The sequence below is a fragment of the Amblyomma maculatum genome, chromosome 8, assembly GCF_055883805.1.
Source record: "Amblyomma maculatum isolate TAMU_Amacu chromosome 8, ASM5588380v1, whole genome shotgun sequence".
Lineage (NCBI taxonomy): Eukaryota > Metazoa > Arthropoda > Arachnida > Ixodida > Ixodidae > Amblyomma > Amblyomma maculatum.
Genome location: NC_139351.1, coordinates 82,519,907 through 82,538,899, shown reverse-complemented (window position 1 = coordinate 82,538,899; position 18,993 = coordinate 82,519,907). Strand labels below are relative to the sequence as shown.

The following is an 18,993-nucleotide window of genomic DNA, read 5'->3' as shown; positions in this document are numbered from 1 at the left end:
ATAAAGCTAATTGTAAATTTTATTGCGGTATATTTAATTTTGTAATAGTAAAGTTATAATGCGTTTTTTATCAACTATAATCAACAAATTTGTAGCCAACCCAAGGCCGGTGCATGGTCAACCGCAGATGACAAACATGGCGGCGCCGCGTCCAGCGGCGTGTTCGCCGACTTTCAGCGGATGCAACTACTTTCGCCAGCGGCTTGTGCTATCCACGCTCAGCAGCAAGCCGATCGAGATCAAGAACATACGCCACAGAGACGAGGAACCGGGTTTGAAAAGTACGACATGCTTTTGCAGTCTCTTTCGCATCTTTCGTCATTGCTGCTAGCGCGGCGGTTTGCTTGCCGCCATCGCAGTCAACGTAATTCATTGGCACAAGTTGTCCCTTGCAAGTTATTTGTGATATTTCAGCGCAAAAAAAATTAGGGGATTTGGAAGCTCTCGCGTATATTTGTTTCTAAATTGTTTGCTTACGCTTAATAATTCCAAGGGGGTCTTTTGATCAGCACTTGATCTTATGGATTTCGAGGACTATGAAAGTCTACCGACCGCTAGTGTGGTTACCCATATGCTTGCGGGTGCTGCGGCAGGAGTCATGGAGCATTGCGTTATGTACCCTTTGGATTCTGTCAAGACTAGAATGCAAAGCCTGCGGCCTAGCCCCGGTGCTAGATACAGCTCAATTCCTGATGCACTCTACAAGATGGTACGGCATGAAGGTGCACTCAGACCTGTCCGGGGCATGAGTGCTGTGGTTATCGGTGCTGGCCCGGCTCATGCCTTGTACTTCTCATGTTATGAAAAACTCAAGCGAAGTATCAGCGGCACGGAACATGGAACGAACAGTCCCATTTCACAGGGCCTTGCGGGGTGTCTGGCCACTGTGATGCATGACAGCATAATGAACCCCGCTGAAGTGGTGAAGCAGCGAATGCAGATGTACAACAGCCAGTTTAAGCGATGCACAGAGTGCTTCTTGCATGTGTGGCGGCATGAAGGAGCACACGCCTTCTACCGGAGCTACACAACCCAGCTGACCATGAACATTCCGTTCCAGTGCGTCCACCTTGTCACCTACGAGTTCATGCAGGTGGTGACTAACAAAGAACGTGCCTATAACCCGCTAGCGCACATGGTATCTGGTGGTGTAGCAGGAGCATTCGCAGCAGCTGTCACTGCACCATTGGATGTGTGCAAGACATTGCTGAACACACAAGAGACTTCCCTGCTCAAGACTACACACCAATCTCAGATCAATGGCCTCATCAACGCCGCGAAGACTATCTACAGCTGTTGCGGCTTGAAGGGATACTTCCGGGGGATGCAAGCTCGAGTGCTATTCCAAATGCCCGGTACAGCAATCTCCTGGTCTGTCTACGAGTTCTTTAAGGCCAACCTGAACAGGCGCAGTTCTAGGGAAAGTGAGTTCAGTACTGCAACCAGTATAGACACTGCAGTTGCTAGTACATCCACGAGTCGTTCTGGCACGAGCTAGGAGCCTGTCTACTTGAGGACATCAAGTTTCCTGCAGCAAGTTGGCTCCTGAAGCCAAAATGCGTGACCATGGAAGAGCTAGTCAAGTGGCAGAGTGTCTATTAGGCAGAAGTTTCTGCCACAAAGATGAAACCTGCCTTACTTGCACTACGGCAGGCATGCAGCGAGTTATCAGCAGACTTTGAAGATGAACAAGTTCACCGCCTTCGTCTTTCAAAACAAGAGTGAGACATCTTGGGTGCAGCTGTTGTGTGACAGTGTAGTGTGTGGCTTTTAAGCCAAGGTGTGGACGTTTGGCCATGTATGGCCTCCAGAGACATCGGTGCTGTTGAATGTTTCTATCGTGGCCTACCAGGTGGCATGTCATCAGCTAACCATCATGTTGCGAACATTCTAGCTAGCACTTTCTAACCAGTGCCTTCTCGCCCGCTGCCATTTTATTGTCGAAAATTAAAGGAGTATAGACACCAAATCTTGGTGGCAGTTTTCTTCTTTTTAATGATGTGAAAGTCATTCCTGTATATAGATGCGCACGCAGTTTTCGCCTACGACCTTTAAATAATTTATAATTGAATTTTATTTTCTTACCAGTTTCGGTTTCGATAGCCGAGGGCTGGCTGTGATGTCACAATCACGTCTTGATGCGCGGCATGAAAAAACAGCAATATAATTGCTCATTCTTCACTTGTAGTGATTCCTGCTCTTAAGGCAGGCTGGCTTTATCAGTTGAGAAGAGCGTATTGCCGGGCTAGTTGGTGATCTATTGGGTAAAAAATTGCGCAAAAAAACACAAAGGACAAAGAAGAACACATAAGACGTGTGACAAGCGCTTGTCACACGTCTTATGTGTTCTTCTTTGTCCTTTGTGTTTTTTTGCGCAATTTTTTACCCAATGGCTTTATCAATGTGGTGAATTCAAATGACACAGCAATGACTATAGCGCTGTATTTTCATCCCTCACGTGACCTAGACTCAACTGTGACGTCACAGCCATTGCTCGGCTGTTGAAACCGAAACAGGCGAGAAAAGAAATTTGTAATTTATTCAGCAGTCATAGGTGAATGTGACGTGGTGATCCAGTAATGCCCTAGGCATCATTACAAACGATAAAACACGAACCCAAAAATTAGGTGTCTATAGTCCTTTAAAGCTGTTTTAGTGCTAGAGGTGAATGTGCACATTGGGTGGCATGTCAAAGTGCACCGTGTTGGCACGTCTTTGCAATTAACACGGTGAGCTTGCGCTTGAGCGCTGACCTTTCAAAGTGGTTTGCAACAAAACAGTGCCTGTTGTCAGCAGTAGCTTTCTGGGTTTATGCAAACATTAGTGGCGCACCTTGAGCTTGCTAACGGGTGTCGATGCTCTTTTTACCCGGTGTCTCCGGAGTTTGCGTCATGCTGGATACCAAATAAATGCGCGTTACAAGGCGGGGAATTATGCTGCAGACCTGAAATGCGAGTAACTTAAAGGGCCTATTATTTGCTGAATACACATACACAAAAGATAAACATAGTATTTTCTACATTATTGCACAGTGCTTAGCTTGTTGCTAGTTGTGCGTCAACCTTGCTTGTTAGCTTTTTGGTGGTGCTTGAAAAGCCACAATCGTTTTGAGTCAAATAGACGCTGCAGATTGTGGGTCGAACCTAATCTCGGTTACACGCACATGTGGAAACGCCTGCTCTTCTGACTGCTGCGAGCAGTGCACCGCTGCTTCACTTCATTTGCGTCGGGAGCCCACAGTAGCCCAGCAAGCACTATGGTGACTTCCAGAAAGTGCTGATTAATGCGATAGCGTTGGAAGCTTCGTTGGGAAGAAATTATGTTCTCGGTCATAATTTTTTTGGTCACTGGCTGCAAGGAAATGACGTCAGCAGATTGGAAGTGACAACTATGCTTTCAAATGTATCGTCATTGTGGCCTCGTTGTCACCTCTAGACACCTTTGGAGAAATATGTGACCACCAACTAGGTAGCCTGAAGAGATGTCTAGTTGCGTACAGACATACTTGTAGGGGTCCACAAACAGAAGTGTGAAGCTTTGACACAAAACTTGATGTAAAAGCATCAGGAGCTTCTAATGATATTGCATTGCCAACGTATAGTGTATTGACAATGAAAAACATTAGAAGGGTTCAACGCTGCTGAACCGAATATGGAGCAAAAGCATTAGCTGCGGGTGACCCAGCATTCTTCTTCGTCTTCTGTGGTGCCACGGTAACACACCGACGGCGTTGAAACCTAGCGCAGTGTAGCTTTCGCTACAATATCATAACCGTAACCACTGTGTTATCCGCCGGTGTGGCGCAGTGGTTAGGGCGCTTGACTACTGAGCCCAAGGATGTGGGATCAAATTTTGGCCTCAGCGGTCGCTTTTCGGCAGTGGCGAAAAGCAAGGCCTCCGTGTGCTGCGCGATGTCAGTGCACATTAAAGAACCCCCGGCGGTCACAATTTCCGTAGTCCTCTACTACGGTGTTTCATAGCCTGAGTCGCTGAGTGTTAAACCCCACAAACCAAACCAGTACATAGTGTAATTAGGTGCCTCTGTGATTGTTTGTAAAGGTTTCTAAGGCATGCCAAAGCTAGCTCTTCAGCAGTATAGACTTTGTGGGTGCACTAATTGCAGCTTGGACCAAACCTGCAAACTTAAGCTTGGCTTAGCAGCGGGCCACTTTTTAATTGTGGTGGGTGCTTTTGGGCTTCATTCCATATTGCTGTTTGAGAGTTGACATGTACTGTGGAAAAAATGGTTTTTGGTGTGGTAGAACCATATGTGTCACTTGTGAAAAAGCCATTATGTCTGGCTGAAGCAAGTGGTAGGTGATAGGTGACATGGGCATCGGTTGTTTGGCGAGCTGTATGACCTTATGAGACTGCATGGCACGGCCAAGTAGAAGCGCTACCAACTGGGGCTGCTGAGGCTGATAAAACTTTATTCACAATAAGTGGGAGGAATAGGGGAAGTCAGCTAGCGTGCCGCAGGCCGTGGAGACTTTTGGCAACGCCGGCCCATTCGACGGCCTTGAACTGAATGCCAGAGTCATCGCTGGACCTTAGCTTGTCCCAAGCTTCTTTAGAGGGATCAGGCAAGAGTTCTGAGGGAGGCTTATGGGCTTTGCACGCCCAGATCATATGCTTGAAGTTGTCTTTCTCCCCGCAAAACCGGCAGAAGGGATTCATATCCTTATTTATGAATTTTAATATGTAGTTTGGATTGGGGAGGGTCCCCGTCTGTAGCTGTCTTCATATTACTTGTTGTTGTCTGGTCAGTGTTTTATGGGATGGTGGGAGTGTTCTTCTTATTGCTTTGTAATGTGCAGTGAGTTTGTGGTATGATAAGGCTGGCTCACCGAAGGGTTCCGGTTCCTGATTTTGCGCCACCGCTTGGCTGGCTAATTCTCGAGCGTATTGGTGGCAGCCTCATTTCCCGGATTCCCCGCATGAGCTGGGGTCTATATTAATTCAATATCTCTCGAGAGAGGAGATTCTCTCACTTCACTGAGTATTTGTAAGACGGGTTTGGAGACTCTACCTCTAGCAAAGTTACTGATTGCCAGTTTGGAGTTGCTTACTATAGTTGTTGCATTAGTAAAAGCGATGGCCGCGGCGATGGCGGCCTCCTCCGCTACTAGGGGTCTGGATGTGGAAACAGTCTCCGCCACAACGAGTCTCGCTGGGTTAGTGTTGGGCTGTGTGACTCCACATATCGAATATTTGTTAGGGTCTTCCGCATCTTCTGCGGCATCGACGTAGATGACATCCTGTAGCCGGCTCAGGGTTTTGTGCAGGCTCTTAGCTCGTGCTTTTCTTCGGCCTTGATGGGTGGGGGGGTTCATGTTCCGAGGAAGAGGTTTGATGGTGATCCTCTTTCGAATATCGCGTGGAATAATTTGAGGGAGGTCTTGTAGGGGTTCGCTCTCAATACCTAATCTTTCAAGTATTGTCCTACCGGCGGGCGTGCTGGATAGGCGCCTTATTTGGGCAGTTCGTTGTGCTTCTTTGAGTTTCTCGTAGGTATTGTGGACCCAGAGTTTGAGTCTTTCCTTTCAGATGGGGGGAGGAGTGGAAAGGGAGGTGAGATCAGAATCAGACTTTCAGGACCCTTGTGTTCGGAGTCTACCTGAGAACACTCTAGACTAGGCCAGGCAGGCACATTTGTACAGCTTGGTTAAGCAGCCTTTATATCTCTGTTGGGTGGCCTTTCATGTTGGCTGTATGCTGAAGAGTAGCAAAGTCTATGTATGCGAACTACAATCCACAGTGAGAGTTGGCAAATGGAAGTCTTTAACACTGTCACAGCTAAAATGTCCCCCCAAGGTTTTCATGGTTATTGTTGATGACCTCTTTCATTAACAGGATATCACAATTTGGTCACATAAGATTTAGTTCAGCTGTTGATGCCTTGTAAATTAGTGTTGTCCTTATAAGACAAGCTTGGTAAATTTACGAACATTTTTTTCAATTCCAGAGTTCGAGGTCGACTTGCTGAAACTGTTGGAAAAAGTAACCAATGGAAGCGTTATCGAGATCAGCGAAACAGGTGGGCTACTTTACTTTCTTGAAAACTCCTTGCTTTTACACATTTGCAGATAAAATGTTAATGGTGGTTGTAGTTCATAGGGAAAGAAATGACGACACAAAGGAAAGACTGTACAGGAGATAAATTTAGCCGAAGGTTTAGCTCAAATGCTAGGATGTGTCGTCGTGCTGGCACATTTGTTACTCTCGAGAGTCTCACTGTGTCAAGCAAAAACTCATTGTGATTCACATCTCAAGTTTTGTTTTTGTTTTCTGCTAAGTTAAGCTGAGAATAATTTGAGAATGCCACTCACTATCACATTGTGTGAAACTGGTATATTGGGGGTGTTCTTTTTGATAACAACACATGAGAGCGAGTTATGGCCTTAATGGCCCCACTGTGGTGGTTCGGTGGTTAGGGAACTCGCCTACTGTACCTGAGGATATGGGATCAAATCCCAGTTGCAGCGGCCGCTTTTCGGCGGAAGTGGAAAGCACGGCATGTGTGTACTGTGTGGCGTCAATGCACCCCAGGCGGTCAAAATTTCTGGAGACCTCCGTCACGATGTCCCCTACTGCCCGAGTCACTTCGTGATTATTAAACCCTGTAAACCAAACCAAATTAGCTTTACAATCCTTGGCCTGGCATTCGGGGTTTTATTGGGTTTAAGTACGTAGGGAAAGAGCCACATCAGGCATCGTTGCATGATTTAGGTTGATGATTTGAAGTGGTCAAACGGAATGTTGCTCTTGAAGAAAGGGGCCCAGCAACCACTTGAAAATGCGCTTGTGCAGGGCGTCTCTGTCCTTTGACACAGTAACGTCGGTACACTAAGTGGGCATTTGATGCAACATTGGTGCGAAATTACCTGTGCCTCTGCACTAGTATATCTCATCGTATCCAGTTCCACCTCTCCAGCTGAAGAGTGTGTATAGAGGGAGGTCCATTAAGTGGATTACTCCAGATTTTGTTTCTTTGTACATTTCCTTTTCAACAATGCTTCAGTTACTTATGGTTCCCCTTCAATATACAGGCACGTGCGTGCGATACAGGCCAGGCTTACTGTATGGGGGCAAGGTGGAGCATGACTGTTCGACCGAGCGGGCACTGGGCTATTACTTGGAGGCCCTGTTGTGCCTGGCACCCTTCTGCAAGAAGCCGATGGACGCCACGTTGACGGGTGTCACTCACCACCCACTTGACCCTTCGGTGAGGCTGAGATGTTTGTTCACGTGTTTACTTTATTTGTTTAATTGTTTTTTTCACATTGTGCAGCTACATTATCACTCGCATCTTGGGGGGAGTTGTTTGAGCACTAGTTTTCATGTGTAGGAATTGTGCCTGCCTGCAGTGTACAGGGACTTTACTGTTGAGACTTAAACGACTGCCCCTCTATGAGGCGCCAAACTGAGGAGGAGTAAAACCTGTGCCCCGATGGGATTAGGCTCAGTGTCTCAGCAATGAGCCATTACTGAGACTCTAACGTTTGACTGGGTCTTTGAAAACGAAGGAATGAGACTCTTAGAGGGAAATAAAGATATGACCTGTAGGAAAGGATAATGGTGTGTGGTTGCTTTAGTGCTATACACTTTAATGAATTATGCAGCGTCAGTGTGTATTACATAATAAAATGCTGTGAGCAGACCAGTTGACTTGTGTTGTCACGTCTAGATGGCCTATAAGATAGCACAGTATGTCTTAACATGCCTGTTCCAGGGAATGGGAGTTTCTTTGGATGGCATTGTGGGAACAGTTTTTAGTTACAGAACATCCCCCTCTGCACAGTGATAATGCAGCAGTTTCATCTTGTAAGCTCTCGTTTTGTGGTGAACATCCAATTGTACTTTATGGAAAGGGGCTAGAAAAGTATGGAGGACCCAGTGTTGACTTGCAAGTTGTGTTTTTGTTTTATTGCCACTGATTTACATTATTACAATCCTGTGCCACTTCAGCACATTGTGCTTGTGTACAGCACTGGCAGTCAGCTTAAGTGGTCCTTCGCTCTAAAGCAGAGTAAAAAAAGAAATTGAATTAAGAAAATGTGCATATACAGCTCAGTCAGAATAAGGCCTTTAGTGACTCAGCATTGAGACTCTATATATATATATATATATATATATATATATATATATATATATATATATATATATATAGAGTTCCACTTATAACTGGAATGTATGTGGATCTAGATTAATAGTGTACGAATAGCTTGTTCTTTTTTTCTATTCACACTTTATGTCAATGCAGCTGTGCTTAGTTTTGGCTGCTAGCCACATTTTCAATTCTTTTCGGGTGTCACGTTCGTTCCTCTGCATTTTAGCGGTTGCCCACAGTTGATGCATTTTTTCTCCATCGTAAATAGGCCCCATTGCATACATTACTTATGTGTGTGCACTTCTGATGCTTGCTGTGACCGCTTTTTCCTTCACCTGCATTTGTGCTGCTTTTTTTTTGTGCCCACTGTTCTGCCAGGTGGACGCCATCAAGCAAGCCAGCCTTCCCGTGCTGGGCCGCTTCATGTTCACTGAGGGCCTTGAGCTCAACATCCTGAGCCGAGCCGTGGCGCCCCTGGGTGGGGGCCGCGTGCGCTTTCGTGCCCCTGTCTGTCGTGCCCTGCGGCCGGTGCGGCTGCTCAACCCGGGCAAGGTGAAGCGGGTGCGTGGCTGGGCCTTCACTGTGCGGGTGTCGCCCACTGTGGCCAACCGCGTGGTCTCGGCCGCCAAGGGCATCCTGCTGGGCTTCCTCCCCGATGTGTACCTCTACACGGACCACACGGGTGGCGCTCAGGGCACCAGGTATGGGTGACTAAGATTCATTTTGTGACGGTGTAGCAAGCTGCACTGGACGGTGAAAGTTTTTGCTTGAAAGGCTTGTAATGTGATAAAAGACATGGGATACAGAAGGAGGACTCCACATAGATGCTGGCACTCACAGCTGCAGTTTGAGTCACAGGGTGTAATTTGTGCAGGCAGCTCCAGTATTATGTACAGGTGGCATGCAAGAAATGTAGGATACACTATGCACCCTGAGTGCTTCTAAAGACAGGTTTCTGTGGAAAGGTATGTCTGACAAATAACTCTTGGAAGACAGTACACCTGGCGGCGGGGATCACTAATTAGCAAAACACAGTGCAAATACTGTATACTTTTGTTAACTCAAGCTTCAAGGGGCCTTAGGGTTTTTTTGAACTATTAAAGCATTTCTCAATACAATTCAATACCAAATGTGGTCTACTGTATGAATGTATCTAGGCATTCAAGTAGTATTTTGGAACTTTTTTTGTTTTCTTTCTGAACATGGTTACGAACAAGTGCAATATAAAATAGAGCTGGAAGGCACTGATACATTTACCTCAACCAGCTGTCTCCAACTTGTCTATGTAGTTGCAAAAATAAATTATCCAATTTAATGCACTCGTATTCTGATTATAATAAAATTGTAATAACTGGGATCTCAAGGGAAAAAAATGTCAGTTTTTCGAAGGTTGAGTCATGGAAATTTAATCAGACAATAGCCTTCTGCTTTTAAAGGAAAACAGCACAAAAAAGCTGAATTTTCACAATTTCTTTATGGTGTGTTTCAAAACCTTTGCAACATCAGTCGCTTGTACTACTTTCAAGGGGCCGGTCATCTAGTACATTGCAATGATCTGCACCATCACCGAGTGCTCTATTTGGTAGGATGATCCGCTTTATTTCGGCTGTGGTCCTTCAGGTCCCCGGGCTTTGGCATTTGCCTGGTGGCCGAGACTACAGAGGGTGCCTTTCTCTGTGCGGAGGCCATGTCGAACCCTGGGGGAGTTGAGGAGAACCCCAGCATTCCGGAAGATGTCGGAGAGCAGGCAGCCCGCGCACTCCTTCGTGAGGTATACAGGGTGAGTTACAGGTCGTCATCGCAACCTTTTTGTTTTGTTGTTTCTTGCTAAAGCCTCGTTTTTGGACATTGTCAAATTACCTCTCTGTGAAGTTGCTTGAGAAAGTGCTAACATGCACCTCCATTTGAACTCTTGTATGTATGTTTTCAGTTGGCATTTATCTTAAATTCATTGTGGGAAATTCAGTTTATGTGGCAGTAATGCATGCCTCTTGTAACCTCTAATCCAACAAAATATTTTACTTCCCAGTGCATAGCTAACATTGTGTGATTGAGAGAAAGAAAAAAAAAAGTGTTTTAGGGGCACTTCTCTGCCTTTATCCAATGTCAATTTTTTTTTCTTTTTTTTCGGAGAACATTTACTACATTTACTTGCCACTTTGGCCTGATGGTACCGCAGTAGGCCATATCAGTTTGAGAGTGGCTACTTTTTAGTCACATTTATGTGACTTTGGCTGCTTGAGATCAGTAAAAGCCCGACCACATAGCAGCATTTCTTGGTGTCACGTCAGCATCTCGTCTACGGGTGTTGTCGCTCGGTGTGCATGGGCAAGGGTGATCAAGCACATGACGCCGTATGAGCTGGCGTCTGCAAGCCATGACATGGAGGGATCCTGGAAGTTCGAACCGTCATCTTCCGCGTGTAGCTAAAATCATCCTGCTGAGCGGCGATGTGAACCTACAGAGGAGAGGGCGAGGAGGCAGGGAGAAAAAAAAAAATTCTGAAGATAAAATGTTTTGCGTGCCCTCTGGTTAAGACAAACTTTCACTGGCAGGTGTCCATATGGCTCTGTTGAGGAAAAAAAGGAAGGCGTGATTGACAGGCGTATGTGACAGAAATGGTTAGAATTGCACTTTCATTTTCATGACACGACGCATCACATTTCGTTACACCCATCCTTATTGCACACATAAGTCTTCTCTGTGCTACTTTACCCTTGCGTGCCTTCTGTTTGTTTTTGATGCTTCTGATGCGCTCTCCTTAGGCGTTGCACTGTGGCTTGCTGTGCATCCTTGGTACTTTGTGCGACGCTTATTGAAAGTCCCACTACTTCACTGAAACCCATTCACAAGTACTGCATGGCTAAGTTGAATTATCAAGAGAAGTGTGCACCGTACGACTTCAATGGAAGAGCAGTATCTGGCATGTTCTACCACCATCAGGATGTTCAATTCATCTGCCTGCGTCAGAACCTCCTCCATCCAGGGTAGCCACCATCTGGGATCACGCTGTGGCCACACCTTTTGGCTTCTATATCATCTTCTCTACAAATGGAGAGAAGTTTTCTCTATTTTGCCACCTTAGTGAACCTGTTTGAATAATTGTTTTTTAAAATTTAGTACAGGGGACCTTTCAAAAAATGGCATAAACATCTCTTGTTTCTTGCTAGCTGGAGTGCTGCTGAGTTTGGCTAGCCGTACATGTTTGACTGATTTGAGCAAAATTTGTGTGCTACCGAATATTGGTGATTGAAGGGCAACTGTTCCATGCTTGACTATAGACTCTCTTGCTTATTCAGAATTTTTCTTTTTCGGAAGAATATAGATTCTGAACTGTTTAAGCTGGGGCACAAGAGCCATAATGTTATTTTCAGCTGGCACAACCATGGCCAAACTTGTCTGCTTTTGCAAGAAAGCCCTGCATACTATTAAATAGCTCTGAACTGTGCAAGTATTTCATGACTGTGTCTGTAACTTACTAACCGTTTCGAAAGTCAACTGTGGCTGACGATAGTTTGATTTCGTGCAGGTGAAGAAGTTACTGAAAGGGCTAAAATATTTTATGTCTTCTCACCTGTGCAGGGGGGCTGTGTTGACTCCTCCAACCAGGGACTGGCAGCCCTTTGCATGTGTCTCGTTCCTCCTGACGTCTCCAAGTGCTTGATGGGACCCCTGACTCCGTACACGTAGGTCTATGCGTACTTCATTGTGCAACTTTTACTGGAAAATCCTCTGCTAGAGCAAGCATAGAGAGCCGGAAGGAAGGTGTCACTCCTTAGTATTTACTTTATTTGTTGGGGCTAGGCTGAACATGAAAAGCACCTTTGAGGTTCATCTAAATCTGGAGCCGTCCGATATGGCATCCCACAAAGCCTTGTGTTTCTTCAGGATGTTAAATACCACAGTTTACGATGCACTGTTCTAGTCATTAAATTGTCTGTGCATCAAGGATTACTATTTTGCAAAGGAACCTGGAATACATATTTGTGGAAAACAAAAAAACTTACCTTTCAGTTGATATTTTTGTGGTACTTTATATGCTTGGGCCTGAGTTTGAGCAAATTACCATATTCATTGGAATGTAACGCAATCGCGAATGCGCGAGGGGTAACTTTGCATATTGTCCAATAGGAAAAAATAAAACCACGAATGTAACATGAGATAAGCTTTGGAAAAGTACCTTTAGAGACATTATGGCCATTGCAGTCTAATTAAAAAACGCTCGTTCGTCATCGTCTGAGGCCAGGCTCTCGGAAGCTGAGTCCTTCTTTTCCTCTCATCCTCCAATATGGTTGGTTGGTTGGTTTGTGGGGTTTAACGTCCCAAAGCAACTGAGGCTATGAGAGACGCCGTAGTGGAGGACTCCGGTAATTTCGACCACCTGGGGTTCTTTAACGTGCACTGACATCGCACAGCACACGGACGCCTAGCCTTTCACCTCCATCGAAAAGCTGCCTCCAATATGATTCGGAAGCCTTTGCGGTCGGGCTCACGTTTAACGACCATCTCCCGCTGCATCCGCCACCCACGTAAGGTAGATTAGTAACGTCTAGCCGTCGAGCTGCCGCAGAATTTTCGATTTCTGCTGCTATCAGAATAGCTTTTTTGGGGCAAGCATTATACCGTGCACGGCACGTTGCCACCAGGCGAAATGCGATAACAACAGAAGTAACCATGCTAATCCACTGTGAAAGTTGAGACAAGCACGTGATCACGGGGACAATGTGATTCTGAGCCCATGAACAAAAAGCGCGGCGTTTTGACTTTGGATGGATTGGAGTTTGGCTGATTTGGCCTTCCTGGTACCCATGTTGCCAACATAACATCGCAAAACCACGGAAACCAAAACCGAGTGGTGGCGGATTCAATATGGCTGCACCACGGCTCTGCTTTAGGCCGTCCGAATGGCAGTATTCGATTATAATGCGAGGATAGACTTTGAGAGCCTAAAATCATGAAAAAAAAACTCGCGTTACATTCGAGTAAATATGGTATGCAGCGTTTCACTACCTAAGCCACATACTCATTTTTTGCGATGTGATGAAGTAATTCTGACCCCATTTTGTATTTAGTGGACCCGTTAGGCTTTGGATGGCACATAATAGCACTGTCGTGAAGATTTGTGACAGGCGGAGAAAAACCTTAGTTAAGCAGCAAGTGGGGCTAGTTGGTGATTTCTCATGACTGGAAGTTACCGCTCTACTAGACGGTTACAAATCAGGTCAATAAGGATTATCCCTAACGAGCCCAACGTGCTGCTTTACTACAACTACGCACATTGCTTTTCGAGATGTGTCTGTGTTTTTGGCTGAGTAACTTTCATTCAGTAACGAAAATTTAAGCGACGGTCAAGACGAGCATTGTCAACGCAGCTGTCCCTACAAAGGTGTCAGGTGTAAATAAGGTGATTGCACTCGACGACAGCTCTTTTTTGGCCATGAAGAGAAGACTGATAGGTCTGTGACTATCGCTGTGCCAGCCATTCTCCCACAGTATGGCCAGTATGGCCGGCAACCTGGTTACTGGCTCGCCTCATGGTTGCTTCAATTCAAGACGTTGCTGGCCTGTGGCTGTTTCCTTTGTACTGGGTGGGCAGGACATACATATCCTAGTAACTAGTGTAACTGGTTCGATGTTTCGATGCTTGTTTCGATGTAACTGGTTCGATGCTTGTTTAAACAGTTTGTCGTAATAAAAAAAAGAAGTAGTTCTTTCCACTAGTCTTCGCGTCGAAAATGGGCCTTAAATAATGAGTATCGGTGTGTACCGTGTTTAAAGAGATTTAACTGCTGTCAGGTGCAAAATTCTGCTGCATAGGAAGAGCAGTAAATGCCGTCTCTGCAGCCTCTAGCTCGTGGTCGTGCAGTCATAGAAGTTAAAGGGGGGAGACTGCAAGAAAGGCTCACGGGGCATCAACTTTTAAGGCAAAAGATTAAGTATGACGGTTGATTAGCTTGGTTAGGCAGCACTTCATTTTCCCTTTGTTTTTGAGTTGCGCTATCTACCACATGTGAAAGACCGTCCCACAGGGATATAATGTTGCGCACTATCCAAGCCATGCGAGCATGCCTGCATGGCCTTTTATTGTAAACTCTCGAAGTGACAAAAATCTAAATAAGTGTGAGAGAAAACCTGCACCAAATCAGAGGTTATCGCAGGCAAAAACCAATTGAAAATAAAAGAAAATGCCTGCATGGCCTGAAAAAAGCCGTCCAACTTGGGATCCTAGGGTCCCGACAGGTTCATTTCATTTCATTTATTAATACAGTGAAAGCTCGTTAATTCACAACTCGTTAATTCGAAATTTTGGATAATTCGAAATAGTCATCGTGGTCCGGTCCGCAGTGCATAGAAGTCTATGCGCGTAACAGCTCGTTAATTCACTCAAAAATTGGCGCCGCCACCCATAATTCGAACTGCTCGCCGCCAAGCGGCGCTGTTAAAAACCATCGTTGGAAGCTTTCACGGCAGAACGATAGATGGCACAACCATCGGGGCGCCGCTAGGGTGCTGGAACAAGTACTAAACAGTTTTTCCTGCCGCGACTTCTTCGAGGAACGACGTTTTAGTGTTATCGACCACGGTTTCGTGTTGCATTTCGTGAGCCCTCGTTTTGCACGCCGCTTGTTGTGAGCTTGTGTCCGCGAGATGTGTTCGCGTGGGAAATACTGTGCCAAGACGGTGAAGGAGAAAGTGGCTATTTTATGCGAGGTGGATGAACGGAACGCCAGCAAAGTGGAAATCGCGAAAAAGCACGGGATTCCACCAAGCACGTTGTCGACGTACGTCCGAAATAGGAAGGCCATCGAGGATGCCTATGAAGCCGAAGATTTCGCCAGCAACAGGAAAAGGCTTCGGTTAGCCAAGTATCCGGAAATTGAGACCGCTGTGATCACGTGGGTGAAAGAAATGAGAAGCGCTGACATTCCACTGAGCGGCCCAATTATCATGGCGAAGGCGGCCGATTTCACCCTGCGCTTGAATGTGGAAGATTTTGTCGCCTCCGAAGGATGGTTTCACCGCTTTAGAGACAGACATAATCTTGTCTTCCGGGTGTTGTCTGGAGAAGCCAAAGAAGTGGATGCAGAAACTTGTGCCACGTGGCAAAGCGGTGCTTTGCAGCAGTACTTAGAAAGCTACTCGGCACATGATATATTCAATGCTGATGAGACGGCTTTGTTTTATAAGCTCCAGCCCGACAGAACAGTAACATTTAAAGGGGACAGCTGCGCTGGCGGCAAGCGAAGCAAAGAGCGGATTACTGTTCTGGTCGCCGCTAATATGACCGGGACGGAGAAGGTCCCTCTTTTTGTTGTCGGCAAGGCACATAAGCCTAGATGTTTCAAGAACATTAGGACGCTGCCGACGGAATACTCCGCCAACAGCAAGGCGTGGATGACGGGCGAATTGTTTAAAAAATGGCTCTTGAAATTCGATCGGAGGATGGAGCTAGGGAAGCGTCAAGTTCTCCTCATTGTGGATAACTGCTCGGCACACAAAGTCGACGCCGAGCTGAAAGCCACAAGGCTCGTCTTTTTGCCCGCCAACACGACTGCGGCGTTGCAGCCGATGGATCAGGGGGTGATCAGAAACATCAAATGTTGCTATGGGCACCACATGATCGAGCGCATGACTTTGTGCACTGGAAACCAGAAGACCAGCACCATCACATTGCTCACAGCAATGCACATGTTGGTGCGTGCATGGGAGCAGGTCACGCCATCCACAATTGCAAACTGCTTCCACCACTGTGGCTTTGCTGCCGGAAGTAAGAAAGAAAGTGGCGACGATGGGAGTCCGGAGCCTCTGCCTGCGGCTGTGCGTGCTGTGCTGCAGGACGTCAGTTTTGATGATTACGTTGGAGTAGACAGCGATGCAGCAGTGTGCGGTGCCCTAAGTGATGAGGACATTGTCGCTGAAATTGTTGGGGAGCAGTCTGTCCCAGAAGAGGCAGAAGACGAGGACGACGACGAGGAGCAAGAGCCCGTGCGTCCATCCGCGGCAGAAGTTATGGGAGCGCTGAATGTCGCGCGCCTTTTCTTCAGCTTTGAAGAGGGGGAAGAAGACTCCCTGCGTCGCATTCGCATGCTAGAAGACCGAGTGAGTACGGTAGCCCTCAGAGAGAAGAAGCAGAAGATGATAACAGACTTTTTTGCTAAATAAATGTTTTTCGTGCCCTCCGGGCATCAAACGCCTTCATTTTTGCTCACTTTCATCAGTTCGAATTTTGGTTAATTCGAACTGGCCTGGCGGCCCCGTGGAATTTGAATTAACGAGCTTTTACTGTACTGTCAGCCACCATAAGGGGCTGTAACAGGAGTGGAAAATACAAAACAAAAAATGAGCAATATGAGGTTCGATTCATATCCCAAAAATGCTGACCAAATCGGTAGCTCCGCCCAATTTGGCCATGGCATATGGCTTAGTGACATCACTCAAACTGCTAACTAATCAGTGTTTTGCCATGTCACCTGCCAACTACAACCTGTCGATGGCAGTTTCAGACACACCGACAGACGAACATCAGTGAGCCCCCGCTGTGGGACACCGTGAGAAAGATGACAGGGAATACAGAAAACTAGAGCAGTGTCATTTTCAAGCTGAGCTATTTTTATGCTTTCACTCTTCTGCTCAATATATAGTGCAGTGACGCTTTATTTTCAACCATTATCCCTCTGGAAGGCTATTTTAGTGTTTGTTCTCATGCAATGTGTTTTTGGGTACAGCTAGTATGCTCGCAATCTTTTTAGAGGAACCCTTGATAAAGTAAACATATTTTCTGTCTCCTTCAAATTTATTTGAAGGGAGTCTACGATTTGTTTTTGTTGCGAAAGCTACACTGTGGTAGGTTTTCAAGACCTCTGGTGGCCGCAGCTACGCTGTGAAAAGGTGTAGCTAGGGTCTCCTCATAAAAAAGTCAGCCTGCCATGACATTTGAATTCATGTTACCCCTATGCCACGGGCAGGAGCTTTCAATTCGGGTCGCACCTTTCATATGGGAGGACGATATCAGAATCAGCTTGCCAGAACTGTTTGCATTCTTGTTACCCCTACGAGACGCAGGCACGTTCATACGACTTGGTTAAAGCGTGACTTTGTATGTGGACTGGTAGCTTAATCTCTCACGTCATACCTTACACTGATAGGGCATGATAGGGGAATAATGTAACAGGCAAAAGAAGCTTCCGCCGTTGCTTTCGCAATTCAACTAGGGTTAACCAGAGCTAAATCACAACTAATTTTTAATACACTTTCTCCCCACATTTTATTGAAAAATTTTTGAAATAGGTCTTTGTAATGGGCCTTGCAAAATGTGCACAATTCATCAACTGGTTGCACATTTATGGTGTCTGATGAATAATGCCTATGGGTTTATGCACTTGAGCTTGACCAATTCATGTTCAAGCATCCATTTAGTGCTCTAGCACTAAATGTGTTGCTTGCAAAAGAGCCATTCTGTACTGGTGAAGCTACAAACAAAGCTAAACTAGGACAAAACATGCTAGTGCACCCTAAGTTTTGAATTTAGCTTAGCTGGACAAAATGGCCGTCACATTTTATTGACAGACTTTAATGTCAGAATTCTTGGGAGTATGTAATTATACAGGACCTCTTGTTGTTTGCTGTGGCGGCCACCTTTTGGATTGACGTAGTTTCTATAGTTTCTAAAGGAGAGATAGGGTCGCACGTTTTGCACGATTATTTTCCTGTTCGATGCAGTTTTGGATTGCTTTTATCTGAAGAGTGTAATGTGAATCTACACCCTTTCCCCTGCAGGATACAAATGCTGCGTCATTTGCGGGACTTCTTTGGAGTTACCTTCAAGGTGGATGGTGACTGTCCAGGCATAGGAGCACCCAAGGTTCAGCTCACATGCGTTGGGGTTGGATTTAGCAACTTGGCAAAAACGACATCTTAACTCCTCTCTTTATGCTTATCATTATGTTGGATCTGTTTCATTGACATAATGCTTGTAAATAAATTGATACGAAACCTGATTCATGATGTTTTTTTTCTCATTTCTTGGCAGTGTTTCTTTAATTCGGTGTGGGCTGTTCAGAAACATGAGCAGATAAGATTCCTATTTCAGGTTCAGTTTACTCCAATGTTTCATAGACCTTGCAAATGCTATACCAAGATGCTTGGGCTCTAAGCAACTATGGGCTTGTGTGTAACTGTAAAGACGATGCATGGAAATTACAGTTGAAGCAAATAATTTTAAAAGTTGGTTGTCAAGCTGTAGCTGATTTATCAGCATAGCTAATGGTGCTTGAAGTGCAAAAATCATGGTGGGTTGTAAGAGTTCTTTGTCTGTTAGCTTGGAACATTTATTTGAAACTGATTATATTGAAGTTCTGTGCCTCACATGACCTGCACTGACAGGGAATTTCAAATTCTTTTTGCATATGCAGGGGGGCAGTTGCCACCAGTAACAACAATGAACTGCACATACTTGCACACAAAGAAAAGTAAATGAACTACCTATACTGGAAATATTCACGAAACAAAGGCAGTGAGACCACTGAACATCGTAGCGAACCATATGGGTCCAGGACCGGCCTTATCCCAATCGATGCCTTGTGCAAACCTATTCAGCTACCCTCCTCGGAGTATACTGGAAATACTCATCCCAATCGGTGCCTTGTGCGAACCTATTCAGCTACCCTTCTCGGAGTATACTGGAAATACAAAACAAAGGCAGTGAGACCACTGAACATTGCAGCGAACCATATGGGTCCAGGGCTGGCCTTATCGCAATCGATGCCTTGTGCAAACCTATTCAGCTACCCTCCTCGGAGTATACTGGAAATACTCACGAAACAAAGGCAGTGAGACCACTGAACATTTTAGCGAACCATATGGGTCCAGGGCCGGCCTTATCC

General features: G+C 45.7%; 2 protein-coding genes across 2 annotated transcripts; both read left to right on the top strand.

The window, feature by feature from the left end:
• Positions 1-121: 121 nt before the first annotated feature.
• Positions 122-18,108, top strand: Rtc1 (RNA terminal phosphate cyclase 1). Its single transcript, XM_084576634.1, has 7 exons — positions 122-281; positions 5,966-6,037; positions 7,050-7,225; positions 8,489-8,811; positions 9,731-9,890; positions 11,693-11,796; positions 17,888-18,108. Exons 1-7 carry the CDS (start codon positions 128-130, stop codon positions 18,027-18,029), a joined length of 1,131 nt encoding a protein of 376 aa, XP_084432760.1. The 5' UTR covers positions 122-127; the 3' UTR covers positions 18,030-18,108.
• On the top strand, positions 281-1,969 carry LOC146181636 (mitoferrin-2-like). The gene has a single exon (XM_084576635.1). It carries the CDS (start codon positions 521-523, stop codon positions 1,496-1,498), a length of 978 nt encoding a protein of 325 aa, XP_084432761.1. The 5' UTR covers positions 281-520; the 3' UTR covers positions 1,499-1,969.
• Positions 18,109-18,993: the final 885 nt, after the last annotated feature.

Excerpts from the sequence above, each read along its gene's own strand:
- Rtc1 (XM_084576634.1), top strand. The coding sequence starts at position 128 with ATGACAAACATGGCGGCGCCGCGTCCAGCGGCGTGTTCGCCGACTTTC. Across the intron at positions 7,226-8,488 it reads ACCACCCACTTGACCCTTCG|GTGGACGCCATCAAGCAAGC; the intron begins GTGAGGCTGAGA and ends CTGTTCTGCCAG. Across the intron at positions 9,891-11,692 it reads TCCTTCGTGAGGTATACAGG|GGGGGCTGTGTTGACTCCTC; the intron begins GTGAGTTACAGG and ends TCACCTGTGCAG.
- LOC146181636 (XM_084576635.1), top strand. The coding sequence starts at position 521 with ATGGATTTCGAGGACTATGAAAGTCTACCGACCGCTAGTGTGGTTACC.